The 17,441-nt window shown below is 44.1% G+C and overlaps 2 protein-coding genes across 6 annotated transcripts in view; both read left to right on the top strand.

Annotated features, from left to right (window-relative positions):
• LOC137426076 (uncharacterized) overlaps window positions 1-12,048 on the top strand; it is a 43,194-nt gene extending 31,146 nt beyond the window's left edge. The window contains exon 5 of the mRNA XM_078781210.1: window positions 11,699-12,048. Coding sequence (XP_078637336.1) covers window positions 11,699-12,048 — 350 coding nt within the window. The remainder of the gene's footprint in view (window positions 1-11,698) is intronic.
• Window positions 1-17,441, top strand: part of LOC137431746 (growth factor receptor-bound protein 10) — a 683,830-nt gene that overhangs the window by 241,407 nt on the left and 424,982 nt on the right. The window lies entirely within an intron of this gene.

The following is a 17,441-nucleotide window of genomic DNA, read 5'->3' as shown; positions in this document are numbered from 1 at the left end:
ATATAAATTTATGTCATGTGGTCTGGCAGCCATATTGGATCAAAGAAAAAAACACCTTCAAAAACAAAAGAGTTCACTCTCACCAAGTTGACAGTGCAGGGTAAGTATTCTATGAATACCATCTAGTTTGTGGATGTTATAGGTTGGTGGGTATCATTTGCAAAGAGTACGTGCGCTATCACTAGCACTTTAGCCAAATTACAAATTCCTGACACCTTCAGTCGAGCATCAGGCCTGTCTAGCCAGTACGTGAAAGAAGGCCAAAAACGTTTCCTAGACGACCACAAAAGCTGGTGGAACTAATTGAGTCAACTAAAAGTCTTCGTAAGTAGTAGTTGGTATTAATAGTAGCAGTGATTGTGGTGGTGGTAGTTTTTTGTTTTTTTTTGTCATAGCTAGTTTGCTCGCTTGAGCAAGTAGAATTGTGAGGGCCTGTAACATGATCCGGCATCATGTTTTGAGTTCATGAAAGAGATTGATTGGCATCTCTAGAAAAATAAACACAAACTGAAAAAGGTTATTTTATTTTCCAGGCTAGGTTTGGTGGCTAAACATTTTTTGGGTGTTTTGGAATGTTGTAATATTGTTGTGGTCACTCTTTCTAAGATCTTGTTTGAGAAGCTTACTGCATTTTAACAACAATTTAATCTCTAAAACATGCTCACATTGGGATTGATATAAATAATGATATAATAATCCCATTTGTTTAGAAAACTTTCTTTCGCTTTTTATGATGTTTTTTTTACGTCCGCCACCCAAGGTGGATGGAGGATATGTTTTCAATCCTGTCTGTCTGTCTGTCTGTCTGTTTGACTGTCTGTCTGTTTTACTGTCTGTTTGTCTCTCTGTCTGCGTGTTTGACTGTCTGTCTGTTTGACTGTCTGTCTGTTTGACTCTGTCTGTTTGACTCTGTCTGTCTGTCTGTTTGACTGTTTGTCTGACTGTCTGTTTGACTGTGTGTTTGACTGTCTGTTTGGTTGTCTGTCTGTTTGATTGTCTGTCTGTTTGACTGTCTGTCTGTTTGTCTCTCTGTCTGCGTGTTTGACTGTCTGTCTGTTTGACTGTCTGTCTGTTTGACTCTGTCTGTCTGTTTGACTGTTTGTCTGACTGTCTGTTTGACTGTCTGTTTGACTGTCTGTTTGGTTGTCTGTCTGTTTGATTGTCTGTCTGTTTGACTGTCTGTTTGTCTTTTTGACTGTCTGTTTGTCTATTTGACTGTCTGTAAATAGGATATCTCAAAAAGTTGTGGACAGATTTGGACGGCATTTGGTGGACAGGTTGTGTGTTTGACAAGGATGAATCATCAGATTTTGGTAAAGATCTGATTCCGGATCCGGATACAAGAATTTTTAAAATATTTAAGTGATTTTTCAGCATTGAGTGATAGAGCCAAAAACGACATATATGACAATATTTCAAAAAGTTGTGGATGGATTATGACAAAATTTGGTGGATGAGTTGGTGAGGTGATAAGACCAAGCTGATTTGATTTTGGTTCAGGTCCGAATCCAGATCCGGCCTGTCATTGGGATACAAAACGTAAACTGTTCAGCCTGGCGGAGGTATGTTCTCTGCCTCGTGCCGATGTACACTAGTTATTTAAGCATTTGGTGGTGTGGCAGCTCCTCATAATGAAACGTTACGAGTTTTAGAATAATTGCTTTTATAATGCGAGATATATAATTCTGCACTGTTGTTTATTTTATTCGCTTTCATCTCAGCATTTATGCTACACTTCTTAAAAACAACAACGATCGTTTAATGAGCATGTCCTCTATTATGTATGAATGTTTCAAAACTTTCTTTGGAGCCTCTATATTTTGTACACATGACACCATGTAGTTGTAGGTTTTAATTTCATGGTGCTGCATATTTGGGAGTGGGGTGGCAGTGAACTTGTCGGTGATTAATATGACTAGTTGTTAATCTCTTGTATAACATGAGATGATTCTGCTCTCTTAAGTTGATTTATTTTTGTTTGGTGATTTAAATGCGACTCTTTCCATTTTTTTTTTTTTTTTTTTTACGTCCGCAATGCATATGCATGTACAATTAAGATGGTGGAGCTTGTGTGGATGTGGACATTTTGAACATGCACCCTACTGATCATGGACCTTTCCGAATATTAGCCTTTGTTTGTGTCTGTACCATACTTAATATATAATTATACACTTGGGATCAACCATCAATAAGATCTGCCACTTTCCCTTTAAGTACAGTATTTAAGTAACAGTGGTGGTGGAATTGAAGTGGTGGTAGTAGTAATAGTGGCTGGCAAGATGTCCTGGAGGTACACACACTCGCCTCCAAGCTGTCTAGCTTGGGTTTGAATCCTGACCCAGCTATAAACTGTCATCCTCATGTTTCACATGCAGGGTGAATCATCAATGCGTGTGCGGTCCCTCGGATGGATGTTAAAGGTCAGTGGCTGTGTTAAGTGTTTGTCTCGTCAGTATGTCCTTGTGTGTTTGTGTGTGTCAGCTCTATTACGAGACTTAGGCCATGTATAAAACCCCCCCCCCCCCCAAAAAAAAACCCGGCGTCCCATCTGTCGGCATTCATTGGTGGATGTTAAAAATCCTACAGTGGCCTTTGCGAGGAGTAGGCGAGCTATCACCGGCACCATGGCCAAGTCCCAAATCGCTGCCATAACCAGCAGAGGTCATTGCATCAGCGGCACAGCCGCACCCTCAGCCAATGATGCTACCCCGCAGCCATGTGCTGCATACGGAAGAACGACAACGACAACATAAATGGACAACCAGAAAGCATAATGCCTCTAATTCATATTACAGATAGCCAGGCTTGCTTAATGGTTCAGGTCCTGAGTTCAAGCCCCTGCCAACCGTTGAATTAACACCAGGAGGGTTGACTCAGCCTGTCATCCTTCAGACGTTGGCAAAATGAGTACCAGCTTACAGGGATGAATGAGCTATTTGAGTATCCTGCGTCGGAGTGGCAACCCGTCCAGGATTGTGCCCAGACTCGGCGGCAGCCATCTGCATAATCACAATGCAAAAAGGAGTGGTCATCATCATCAATATTATAGATGTAGGCAAAGGCCATAATCGTGATATAAAAAAAAAATCGTATCAGTGTATGGAAAGGCCATGCACAGTGATGATGATGTCACAACATTTAGATATCTATCACACAATCAGCGTTGATTACAAAGTCTGGTATGTAGCCTCTGTTTGGCAGACTGCAAATGGTGCGAAGCATGAAGTAACTAGAGCAATGCGACTCCGTCGCCAATCTATCTCTGTGTAGTCCCTGCCCATGACAGCGGGTAGATTCCCTCATTGACTATCCTAAAAATAAGTTTGATTTAAGTCCCTTCAGCTGTTCTCAAGTTTCACATTTTTACCAAACATTAAAGGTTTCACATCGATCGGTGAAGCGGTTTCGGAGAACGTTTTTTTTATTTTTTATATTGGCCTTCAAGCTAATATGGCTGCCAAACCACGTGACATATGACATCAAAAATGTACACTCTGCATATGTATCAGTAGCGCATCACGTTTGTGAAGTTTTGTGTTGATCGGATAAGGTTCGTTTTTCTATCCAAGTTGGCCGCCACACCATGTGATCTATGATGTCATCATTTTCAAACTATATGCAGCAATGGTGTTAGATGACATTTGTAAAGTTTTACATTAATAGGTTGAGCAGTTTCTGAGATATAATTATTTAATATTTTCCTTCAATCCAATATGGCTGCCACGCCATGTAACCGATGATGTTTTCGTGATCAACTTTTAATCGCCATGCCGAGTGAACGACTCACGTAAAGTTGTCAATGTGGTTTGTCAAAAAATAAAAAGTTGTCAAAAAATGTCAATCACTTTGGTGGTTTGGGAGAAGGTGTTTCTTTAAGGTTTTAGGTTAAATCAAATATGGTTGCCAAACCATGTAACCTATGATGTCATAAATTTAATATTTCAATACAAGTGGTTCAGAGATAATGTGCATACAATTTCAGATTTTTAGGATAAGCCACAGACCCACTCTCTTACCATCATTCACTTTATTCTGATGGAACAGATCGTGATAACTAAGGACAAATAACCTTGCAAACCAGGGCAGGAAATTGGCCAAAGTGCCTGCAAACAATGGCCTTGCCTTCTCTTTTCAAAAATGCTGTGGGATCTTTAACATCTACAGGCACTTGCTAGCAATTGGAACAGCTGGCTCAACACCTCCTCTGAAAGGATTACGCACTCTTTGACATAATGCCCTGTCAGTGGAGACCAAAGGTGACAGTTTGTAGTCAAATCACATTTTTTCTCGGACTCACACCCAGATTTTACAGCTCAAAAAAGAGTACACTACTTTTAAAGCCATGTTGTCAGTATTTTATGTACAATGTAGGAAAGTACATTCAATACCTGAACCTGGTTTGTACGTCTCTAATTTGGCTAAAAGGGATTCTCATGCTGTCACAAACAACCTTGATTTAAACGACACAGCTCTGAACACACTGTGTGTTAGCTCAAGTCCTGATTGAGTTACTGGCTTAATATATGGAATTGCCACCGTGACTTTGACAGATGTTTGCAAATCTCAATGCTTCCCATTGTCAGCCAGTACTTCACACACCAATGCAACAGTAATGAATGCCTCCATTACCATTCGGTTCAAAGCTGATTTTGGTGCACATGTGTCAGTATCTGAATCGGCACTATAGATACTATAGACAGGACTTCCCTGCAAATCTATACAAAAATCTTTCCTAACATTGTTTTGATATTTACAAAATTATCCTTGTACTGAGAAATATATATATATATATACACACAGACTTGGCATTTAATATGGAATATTTTTTTGTGGGGGTGAACGTACTTTTCAAGATGACTTAGAACCAAAAGTTCATTGGAATTATGTTGAAATTATTCTAGATTTTGTAAATGTGACCTTTAAAAGAAACAAAAACCACATTTGACATTTCAAAGCAAATAAATTGATCCTTGAAAGTGATGTAAACTGATATCGAACTCAATTCATGGACAGTACTGTGTTAAACTTCTGTACGTTTTCCAGAAGTATCTCTTTATTTTGCACGTTAGCCAAAAAAATTTTCAACAAAAACAAAAGCTAAATTATGACTGGGATTATGGACAGTAAAATTACAGTTCAGTACTTCGTGTAACCCCCACGAGCATTCAGGAGAGCACGTACACGCCGAGGCATGCTGTTCACGAGATTTGCCAAGGTTTGGACAGGAATTGCTTGCCATGCAGTGACAATAGTCTGCTGCAATTCATGCACAGAGGTCGGCTGCTGGTCCAAGTTGTCGATTTGACTCGATAATTCTGCCCACAAGTTCTTTATCGGATTCATATCCGGGGACATGGCAGGCCACTCCATATGCTCTACACCACGGTCAGCAAGAAAGTGTTGGATCATGCGAGCACGATGAGGCCGTGCATTGTCATCTTGGAAGACAAAGTTTCCTCGAAAGGCTGCACGAGCAAATGGAAGCAATGTTTCTTCCAGAATGACCATGTACTTGAACTGGTTCAGGTTTCCATTCAGAACAACCAGGTCAGTTTTGCCCCCTGCATGAAAAGCAGCCCAAACGGTCACCCCACCACGTCCAGCTTGGACTCTTGGCACTATACAATCTTCGTTGTGGGCTTCATGCACTTGTCTGCGCACTCGGACGCGGCCATCTTGACGATAGACCAGAAATCTAGACTCGTCCCTGAAGGTCACGTGATTCCAGTGTCCTGGCTGCCATTGACGGTGCTCTCTGGCCCACTGCAATCGGCACTGGCTGTGTTGTCTGGTCAGGCGTGGCTTTCTCAGGGGACGCCTGGCACGATAGCCTGCTTGAACCAGTAGTTGGTTGACTAGCCTTCTGGATACAGGCACATTTGTCAGTTGCTGCCACTCAGCCCTAAGCTGATTAGCTGACTTGGTACGGCAATTGCAGACTAACCGGTGCAGCTGGCGACCATCTCTCCTTGTGGTTCTGCGTGGACGTCCTGGCCTCGGTATTGGAGTAGGGACACCCCTCTGAGCATTTCGTTTCAGGATCTTTGATACCTGACCTTGAGTGATGCCATACTGCCGAGCAATAGCACACTGTTTCATGCCAGAATTTCGTAAAGCCACCACTCCATGACAAACAGCATTGTCAAGTTGACGGACCATCTCCAGAGGAAGCGGCAATAACTTTTGTAGACGTGCAGCAGTTGTTTTCCACTAATACAGAACGCAACAACCCTTATATACCCGATTGTGAAGCCAATCGTCAAATGTACCTGTCCTTACATTTTGTCACGCCACCTGTGATATAATCCTGTTATTGACTTCTTGCTGCGAAAGACAATCAGTGACATGGTTCTTTCAACAAAGACATCACCGAAGGGTAAAAGAAACTCACCAGATTGATATACTGAGTTCAGAAAGTAAACCCAAGTCAAGAAAAAAAATAATTCCATATTAAATGCCAAGTCTGTATATATATATATAGTTAAGTTTGTAAGGGGGTAGGCAATGGATTACCTTAGGGCCAGGTAGGATTGTATAGGATAGTGTGCTCCAAATGTCGCGATGAAGAAAATAACCCCAGTACCTAAGTATGGACCCGTTAGACTGGATGTCATGGAGGAGTGTAATTTTGTCCCCATGATGAGGGGTGGGGTTATGTTAATTAGTTAAGGATTGATGGTAGAATCTCTGGATGTAAATGGCCTCTGTGATTTCTCCTTTGTTCGTTATAACACACACCACACCCGCCATGCACCCCACACCTAAAATAAACACGAAATGAAAGTACCCGGAACCAGGACATTCAACTGCCGCTGATACGACCGGCTGGGTGATCACAAAGGCCGGCAAGTGGCCGTGAGGCCACGCCCCGAAGAACCATTGGTCAGGACGGCCATAGATCGATGAGAGAGCACTCGCTGATAGGAGTGTGCGCGGACGTCATCACATGACGTAAGCGGACATGTCGATTGGCTTCCGCTTCCGGTCTTGCCGGCGAGGTTTTCGTTTATCCGCAGCTGTCCACACTCTCCATCGAAATCGAAGTTAAGTAATTGTTCCCATTTGTATTTTCGTTATAACTGTATTTATTTTATGGTGTTGTACGTATCGTGTGTCCCGAGGAAGATTTTGGTGCAAATCTTTCGTACCTGTATAGAAAATCGTGTTAAATCATGCCGTGTCTTTTGAGGCCTTGTAGAGTGTACAACCTTGAGGCTTTGTTTTCCTCTCAGCGGTCCGTCTTTTGTGCTCCAATTACTTTCGTTCTCTGCTTTTCCCAGTCTTTTCACCCCATAGCCTACTTCCTTGTTTAAAATCAACTCAAAAAAAAAAAAACACATTTCCTTCTCTATTCTTATTCTTTGTTCTCATTCGTTTATTTGTTCTTATTCATTCGTTCGTTCTTCGAACGACGTTCACTGTTATTACTGTTACTGTAATAACAGTTATTACTGTTCACTGTTAACGTTCACTGTTATTAACCTTATAAATATAATGTTTAAACTTTCCCCTCAAGTTCTGTATTCCGTCATATATTATAACACCTTTTTCTTCTTCTTCTTTAAAAGGTTGCTTTTGACTTGCTCACCAAATCTATCCATCCCAAAAAAAAATTCCATCTCTTTCAGTGCCTCTTTTCTACATTCCCTAAACTCTCCTGCACTCCATCCTCCCTCCAGCGTCCTTAAACGTATTTTTGACTCGAAGGTCACAAGAAACTCATTTTGCAATAAATGTTCGTTTCCCATTAATCGTACACTTTCTAAAATCCAATCTCACCCCTCCCCTCCAAATCTTCCCCATAATCCCTCCCATCCAAATCTTCCCCATCAACCCTCCCCTCCAAATCTTCCCCCTTGCCACTCCCCTCCTAATCCTCCCCATCACCCATCCCTTTCAAATCTCCCCCCTTTCCCCTTCTCTCCTAAACTCCCCCCACACCCCTCCCCTCCAAGACTCCCCCTCGCCCCTCCCCTCCTTGACTCCCCCCTCACCCCTCCCCTCCAAATCTCCCCAATATCCCATCCCTTTCAAATCCCTCCCCTTGTCCCTTCCCTCCTAAACTCCCCCCTCGCCCCTCCCCTTCAAATCTCCCCACCCTCATTTCTTCTCAATTTCCCCCCTCTCACTCCCCCTCCTCAAAGCGTCCTCCCCACTTCTTCCCTCTTCCAACTCTCACCTCCATCTCCCCCAACCTTCTGCCTCGCTCTTCCCCCTCCTCAAATAACACCTCATTGTGCCTCACCCAATCACCATCAAACCTTTTGTCCGGCACATCCTTCCCTTTCTCCGAGCCATTCTGAAATCTCTGACACACCTTCAACAGCTCTCCCTACCTCTTCCACCTCTTCCACATCTTACCCTACCCCTCCTCCCCCCTGTTCTGTATCCGATGCTCCCCCTTCCTCTTCATTAACGGTATGGACCTCAAACATCCGGGGCCTTCGTTCAAACTCAACTGATCTCTCCATACAGGTTGCTTCTGTCAAACCAGACGTGATCTGCTTAACAGAAACTTTCCTCCTTCATGATATCTCTGATTCCTTAGTATCTCTCCCGGGTTACTCCCTCCTCCGGTATGATAGACCTGAGCCTCGTCCTGGAGGTGGGGTTGCTATCTTTATCAAAAACTCTCTTCCTCACTTGCCCTGCACTGCACTCTCTCCACCTCACCCCCAGGAATACCTCTGGCTACGGCTTCCCCTTCGTTCCCACCTCTTGTTCATATGTGTGTTGTACCATCCACCAAACAGTGATGACTCCATCTACATCTCGCTGTCTGATAATATGGACCAACTTCTGTCTACTCATCCTAACTCTCTCTTCCTCATATGTGGTGATTTCAATTGTCACCATGCCAGTTGGCTGGGTGTGGGTACCTCTCTCACCAGCCATGGCTCCTCAGCAAAGGACTTCTGCGACTCACTGGGACTGACACAATCTGTCAATTTCCCGACCCGGATCTCAGTCAACGGAGCATGTTCTCTTCTGGACTTGGTTATGACTAACTTCCCTGAAAATGTCTGCTGCTCTTCTTCTGCTCCAATCGGCTCATCTGATCATGTGCTTGTTAAAGTGGACATCTCTCTGACCATTCTCAGGGAGCCTCCTCAGCGTCGACGAGTCTGGCATTTCACTCAGGCCAACTGGCACGGTCTTCAAGCAGCCATCAATCATCTGGACTGGTCTCCCATCTCTACCACCTCTGACATCAACTCATCCTGGTAATTCTTCCAAAGTAAATTGCTCTCTCTCATGCACAGATTTATCCCATCTCGTCTTCAGTTGTCATACCCTTCCTCCCGTCCATGGTACACGCAATCTTGTGGTGAGGCTGTTGCCCAGAAACAACTTGCCTCCGTCTCCTGAAAAGCAAATCCAACGGAAGGAAATCTCATTTCCTTTCACAAAGCCCAAAACAAGTGTGTCCACTCTCAGGAGAGCCAGGAAACAATATCTCTCCATTCTCAAGACCGAACTCTCTTATCTGTCTCCCTCTTCCAAATCCTGGTGGCGTCTGGTCAAATCTGTTTCTGGTGTTTGTTCCCCCTCCATCCCCTCCCTTACCTAAAATGGCTACACACCTGACTCCGCACGTGAAAAAGCTGAATGCCTCAACTCTGTGTTTGCCTCTAAATCTTGTGTCCCAAACCCATCCCTCTCTGTACCCACCGTACCCAGTCGTACCCAGCTGCTCCTGGACTCCGTGTCCTTTCCTTCTGACAAGGTGGAAAAGTTTCTGTCAACCCTCGACTCTGATTCTGCAACTGGACCTGACGGCATCAGCCCACGGGTCCTAAAATCCTGTTCTTCCGCTCTTTCACTCCCTCTCTCTGTTCTCTTCACCCTCTCTTTTGCTCAAGGTCAACTGCCATCTGCTTGGAAATCAGCCAACATCACCGCTTTGCACAAAAAAGGTGAAAAAACAGATCCTAGCAACTACAGACCAATCAGCCTTCTCCCAATTATCAGCAAAGTCATGGAATCCATCATTGCTTCGGATATGAAATCTTTCCTCTTCTCCAATGGCTTGATCTCTGATCATCAATTTGGTTTCAGACCAGGTCACTCTACTCTGGACATGCTGCTTCTGCTGTCTCAACAATGGATGGAGGTCCTCAATGCCAAACAGGAAATTCGAGCTGTCTCCCTCGACATATCACGTGCCTTCGATACGGTCTGGCACCCTGCTCTGCTCACCAAACCCTCCTCCTTTGGTATCCAGGGAAATCTCCACGCATGGCTGGCGGACCTCCTCTCTCGTCGTAGTCAACGTGTGGCCCTGGATGGGTTTCTCTCATCTCCTCTTCCTGTTCAGGCTGGAGTTCCCCAAGGCAGTGTTCTGGGCCCTGTGCTTTTTCTGGTCTTCATCAATGATCTCTCTGGCTCTCTTGAAAATCCTCTCTATCTCTTTGCTGATGACTCCACTCTCTGCCGCTCCATTCCTCATCCCTCAGATCGGCAGTCTGCAGCCTCCTCACTCTCTGCAGACCTGGACAAAATCACAGACTGGGCAAACAAGTGGAACATGTCTTTCATTCCTGACAAATCTCACACTCTTACGATGTCTCTCCGAAAAGACCGACTGGACAACCCTCCCATCTACTTTCTGAATAATCCTCTCCAAGTAGTTCTGTCACTCAGGCTTTTGGGGTCTCACTATCTGCCATGATCTTTCTTGGGAAAACCACATTTCCAAGCTGGCCTCCAAAGCCAGTCGCCGACTGGGCATCCTCCGTCGTGCGAAGTCCTTCCTTGGCACACCTGAGCTCCTCACCACATACAAGGCTTTCATCCGCAGCTCAATGGAATACTGCTCTCCCCTCTGGGCTGGTGCTCCTGCCTCACACCTAGCTCGTCTTCACGCTGTTGAAACCAAAGCGTTCAGAATCACTGGAATCTCCCGCGATGATGCTATCTCCGAGGGCCTTTCACTTACTCACCGCAGGCAGGTTGGTGGTCTTTCCGTCTTCTACCGACTCCTCTCCGGCCTTGCTCCCCCAGCTCTCTCTGGGCTCTGTCCCCCAAATATTCCTGCAGGTCGCACAAGATCTGCCTGCAACCCTCTTATGGTTAAACTGCCAAAATCAAGACTCTGTGCTCACCTTCACTCCTTCATTCCTCTTTTCTCCCGCCTCTGGAACAAACTCCCTCACTCTCTTCAATCCCACTCCTCCCTCCAGGTCTTTAAAACGGCTGTTCACCACCATCTCTTATCTTCCCCAATCCAAAACCTTGATCTTTTCTACCCCCGCTAATTTCACCCCAAATCCACTTTTTTGAGGTGACTTTTGTCTCTCTTTCCTGGAAGTCCTTGGTGTCCTTGCGTTTTATACCTATCCTGCCTCCCCCCAGGCCCTCTGCCTCCCACACATCTCCCGATGTCCCTGCCCTCAAATGTGTTTGTGTGCTTCCTCCCCTTCTCTCCCCATCTTGTCGACCGCTCCCATTTTTATATACTTTGTTTACTTGTTTGTTTGATTTGTTTGTTTGATAAATGTTTGCTCTTTCACGAGCCTCGACTCTGTATACAAAAAAAAAAAAAAAAAAAAAAGGCTCCCGGGGAACAAAAGACTGTGTCCCAGCATTTTCTGCCTCTTTGGGTCCTGAGCTGATGAAAAGTGGTCACAGTCGTCTTCTTCTTGGTTCTGGATTTCATTGCGAACAGCCACATTTTCCTGCTCTTGCATTGGGACAGGGACATTGGTGTCGTACAGTCAGAAATTTGCGTTCTTTGGTCCGGGCAATCAGTTCGAGCGGCCGCATTTTCCTTTCCCTGGCTTGTTTGTACTGATGGTGTGGCGGCTGTCTGTGCTGAGAGACCACGGTGCTGTGTGGAACAGACGGCAAGTGGATGGGCGCGGCCTGCTCGCTTCGTGCTCGGCGGCTGGAGGAACTAACTGCATGCCAAGACATTTTCCCGTGCACGAACTGCGTGCCGAGACATTTTCCCATGCACGGACTTCGCGCCAGGGCGTGTGTTTTTCTGCACAGGGATGCGGGACCTACGATGGCCCCGGACGGTCAAGGATGCCAGGCGGAGTGTAGGCAAACGCACCTCATAAACACTACGCTTTATTTTCACATTTATTTCATCATTTCCTTGTGTTGTATTCGGGTCTGTATGGGGACGCTCCATTCAGGAATTCTAGTTTTACTGTGCATTTCTTTTTTGTTACCGGCATTTCTTTCATTAAATCCGGTATTTTTGCATTATAATTACTTGTCGGTTTGAGTTGATTACCATGGTCGAAGACGTCCATTGGGATCCATACAAGTAAGAGCTTCAAGATAATGACCCCCTCACAGACCGAGCGCTTGCTCGTAAATAGGCATCCAATATGCCCCACGCCTGCAAAGGCTCTCTTCTTCTTCATCTTCTTCATTTACACCACACAGTCTTTTGTTCCCCTGGCTCTTATGTCATTCGATGACGTCCGCGCACGCTCCTATCAGCGAGTGCCATCTCATCGCTCTATGGTTGTCCTGACCAGTGGTCCTGGCATTTTCTGCCTCTTTGGGTCCCGAGCTGAAGAAAAGGGGTCACAGTTCGTCTTCTTCTTGGTTCTGGATCTCATTGTCGCATTTTCCTGCTCTTGCGTTGGGACAGGGACATTGGTGTCGTGCAGTCGGACATTTGCCTTTTTTGGTCCGGGTGATCGGTTCGTGCGGCCGCATTTTCCTTTCCCTGGCTCGTTGGTGCTGATGGTGCGGTGGCTGTCCGTGCTGAGAGACCGCGGTGCTGTGTGGAGCAGACAGCGAGTGGAAGGGCGTGGCCTGCTCACTTCGCGCTCGGCAGCTGGAGGACCTAACTCCGCGCCGAGACATTTTCCCATGCACTAACTGCGTGCCAAGACATTTTCCCGTGCACAGACTTCGCACCAGGGCATGTGTTTTTCCGTGCAGGGACGCAGGACCTCCGACGGCCCCAGACGGTCACGGACGCCAGGCGGAGTGCTGGCAAACGCACCTCACAAACACTACGCTTTTTCACATTTATTTTATCATAGCCTTGTGTTGTATACGAGTCTGTTTGAGGGCGCTCCATTTAGGAATTTTAGTTTCACTGTGCATTTTCACCCCTCAGCCCAAATTGGGCTAAGGGGTATTGTCGTCCGGGCGTCCATAAACTTTTGGTTTCCGTCAATTTCAAGGAGAACGGTTTGTCCGATTAAATCCATTTTTGCAGTGTTTGTTAGGGTTGAGTTGAGGAAGGTTCCTTTCGAAAATGGGTGCGCTGCAATTTCAATATGGCCGCCACGGCAGCCATCTTGAAATTGGTTTCCACCATGCACGGGATGAGGGGTTACGCCCGCTTTGCGGTGCTATTTATTTTTTGTTACCGTTCATTTCGTTCATTAAATCCGGTATTTTTGCATTATAATTACTTGTCGGTTTGAGTTGATTACTAGGGTCGAAGAGGTCCAGTGGGATCTAAGAGCTTAGCTACCATTCGGTTATATATATATATATATACACATATATATATATATATATATATATATATATATATATATATATATATATATATATATATATATATATATATAAAGGTGGGCGCGATTCGGAAAATTTTAAGTCCGCTTACCGCTTATCCGCTCCGCCAGCCCGTGTAGTCCGATTCGCTTATCCGCTTCAGCGGCCGAAAATCTTAACCCGCTTACCGCTTATCCGCTTCGATTCGATTTTTTAAAAGCGCTTCGACGTTTTTAAAGCGATTTTTGACGTTTCTAAAGGGAATTTAATGCTTTTTAAGCCTAAATAGCCATTTCTAACTACTACAAAGACAAACAAAGCTTTTAAGATCAAAAATATACATTTTTATTTAAATAAAATTTATTCAAAATTTATTGAAATAAAGTTTTCCACTCGACTCTACTCTACTCTACAGTTAATTTAAATATAATTTTAATATATGCAAGTTACATTAAAGAAAAATCAATTTGCCCGTCCTTTCTTTGACAAGAGAGTCTACTAGTCAACAGACTAGCAGTCTGTTGACTAGTCCTCGTCTTCCTCCTCCACCTCGTGGGCCTTCTTGAGGATTTGGAGGTTGCCCTTCATGAAGACGAGGGCCTCGAAGTTCGGTGCAGCCAGGGCCGACCTCTTAGGCCTAAGGATGTCCGACCCGTAGCTGAACACGCGCTCGACCGAGGCAGAGCTCGGGAGCGGCGTGTTATGCCTGAGAAATAGAGTTACCCAAGCATCACGGAACTCGAGCGGGAAGAGATTGGGCGAGAGCCGAGTTGTTAGGGTTTCACTTATTATTCACTTAAATAAATATTCACAATTCTAGAGTAATGGCTCAGGCTAACAGCTGATTTGGCGAATCGCAATGCGCTTTAATTTTTCGGTAGTCCGCTTACGCTTATCCGCTTCGGTTTCCGGGGGTTGTTCCGATTCGCTTATCCGCTTCGAAAACGTTAGTCCGCTGCAGCGGATAAGCGGATAAGCGGACTTTCGAAGCGGACCGCCCACCTTTGTATATATATATATATACACACACATCATAGTAATAAAAGGCAGTGTCCATCTGTCTGTCTCCTCCATAACTCCAAAACCATGAAACCTAGCAACCCCAAACTTTGCATTTATACACCTGGACCTCCAACAGGTTGCAGGGATGAAAACTGGGTGTTTGGATATGTTATAACACCCTTTTTGAAGATGATTAACGAGGTGCTCAAAAGAAAAAACCCGATGTGGTGGCTTACCAATATGGCGGCCCGCAATCTTGGTCATCCCAATGCACCTCTCTGGATTATTGAGCAGCCATTTTGTTTCGGCTTACTCAAGCTGACTTACTGACTTCGGCTATATCATTACATAAGTGAAGCATATCATCAAAATCTGGATTTGGATATGAGGATTGGATGCTGTCGGCTAAATAATGTCCAAATCTGGAGTGAAATCTGACAAAATGTCCCATATCTTGTGATTTTATAACGAAGTGTATATATGCATTTTTTAAGCAAGGCTGTGATTCTCATTCTGGGGTTAGTTTTTTTTGTCCCCCGTCGCACCGCGGAGCGAAAGGGGGACTATTTTTATTTAACTTTGTCAGGTAAAACGCATCACGCTATATGAGATCGGTGCCTGTGATAGATATACGGTGGTATATATATATATATGTATATATATATATATATATATATATATATATATATATATATATATATATACATATATATATATATATATATATATATATATATATATATATATATACAGTATATATATATATATATATATACATACATACATATATATACTAGCTTGTTACTGAGACACAGGCTTATTTTAGCTGAGGATAATGACTGTACCTGAGTTGCTGTGTTGTCATGATTTACACCAATCATAATACAAACAATTATTTTGCACAAATTTATTTGTAGTGTTTGTGATATTACATTTTTATAAACAATTTAGGTTGAAAAAATGTGTAAAATTCAAATAAGAACCCCTCAGCACTAACATGCGGGAGGGGTAGATGCAGATTAGAAGTTTGGGACGATTACACCTCACCACCACGTAATTTAAAACATCTCACCACCACGTAATTTAAAACATCTCACCACCACGTAATTTAAAACACCTCACCACCAAGTAATTGAAAACACCTCACCCCCACCAAATTTAAAACATGTCACCACCACGTAATCCAAAACACCTCACCTCCAATAAATTTAAAACACCTCACCACCACCTAATCCAAAACAACTCAGCCCCATGTAATTCAAAACACCTCACCACCACGTAATTCAAAACGCCTTACCAGCACATAATTCAAAACACCTCACCACCACATCATTGAAAACACCTCACCACTAAGTAATTCAAAACACCTCACCACCATATCATTAAAAACACATCACCACCAAGTAATTAAAAACACCTCATCAACTAATTCAAAACACCTCACCACCACATCATTGAAAACACCTCACCACTAAGTAATTCAAAACACCTCACCACCACATCATTAAAAACACATCACCACCACATCATTAAAAACACCTCAGCATCACGTAATTCAAATTCAAAATACCTCACCACCACGTGATTCAAAACCACCACCACGTTATTAAAAACACTTCACAACCACGGAAACAAACGTTTCAGGGAGTAGTTCAGTGACAACAGACACTGCCCAGATATGTAGATATATAGATAAATGACTGTACCTGAGTTGCTGTTTAGTCGTGGTTTACACCAATCATAATGGTTGGTGTGTGTGTGTGTGTGTGTGTGTGTGTGTGTGTGTGTGTGTGTGTGTGTGTGTGTGTGTGTGTGTGTGTGTGTGTGTGTGTGTGTGTGTGTGTGTGTGTGTGTGTGTGTGTGTGTGTGTGTCTCTTAACGTGGTACCTTGGGGAAAAGCATTTAACCCAAATTACTGTTTAATGCTACATTTAACACTGTTTGTTTTCCATTTGTGCATAGTTTTCTTCAATTATTCAATTATGGACCGCCATTACCCTGAGTGTTATCTGCTAGATAAATGCATGGTTGGGTTTTGATAAGTGTGTGTTGCTGACCAATTTAAATAAATCGAAATCTGTAGATATTCAGCCACTCCAATTCCCCAATGAAGGCGACTCGGTTGCTGAAATGTTGGGCCTAAGGCTTATCCTTTTTCACAAAAAATATAAGTGTACTTGTAATTCACTTCACCATTACCAATTATTTTATCAAGTTGAGTACGGTACCATGGATATAGTGAAATTAGAATGTTTATTTTCTCCCTTTAGTTTCTTTTCCTTTTTTTCTTATCGGCTCCAAAAATGCTGTGCTAATGAATATGTCAAACCAATGGCTGAGCAAGGATTTATGGGCGAATGCGCTGCGCGCTTCAAAGAGCTTTGTGTGGGTAGTTGTGGTTATACGTTGGAGTTTTGAGGTCACTCATTTGATGGATGTGGTCAATGCCATCCTGCAATGTTGGATTTGTATTGCACGAGATTCAAACCACTGTGGATTTCTGTAACGCTCTACAATGGAGGACCATAACCGCTCAGAGTACTTCAACGCTGCTTTGTTGTATAAGGTTGAAAACCAGATTGGCACAGGCCCTCATGCCAGATTGGCACAGGCCCTCATGCCAGATTGGCACAGGCCCTCATGCCAGATCGGCACAGGCCCTCATGCCAGATTGGCACAGGCCCTCATGCCAGCGTCGTGGACAGCGCTATCAGGGAATGGCTTTTACTACGATGGGCCTTCCTGATGTTTACCTCCTTTCAGGAACCCGATTCTTCACTCCTCCCTCCCATTCAAATCCCTTCCTCCCTCTCCTCGCTACATTTCCTCACCCACTAACATGCTCTGCTGAGAGCCCATCTTGCATCGAGACGTTCTGGCGATGTGGCGCCGCTCTGCCGGGCCTAGTAAAGCAGACCAGCTCTCGTGCAGACAGGCTTGGTGTGGTAATTACAGGGTGGTGC

Source organism: Myxine glutinosa, chromosome 7, assembly GCF_964187855.1.
Source record: "Myxine glutinosa chromosome 7, kmMyxGlut1.1, whole genome shotgun sequence".
In the NCBI taxonomy this organism is placed as follows: Eukaryota; Metazoa; Chordata; class Myxini; order Myxiniformes; family Myxinidae; genus Myxine; species Myxine glutinosa.
Note: the sequence above shows the minus strand (reverse complement) of the source record. Positions and strands in the feature narration are given on the sequence as shown.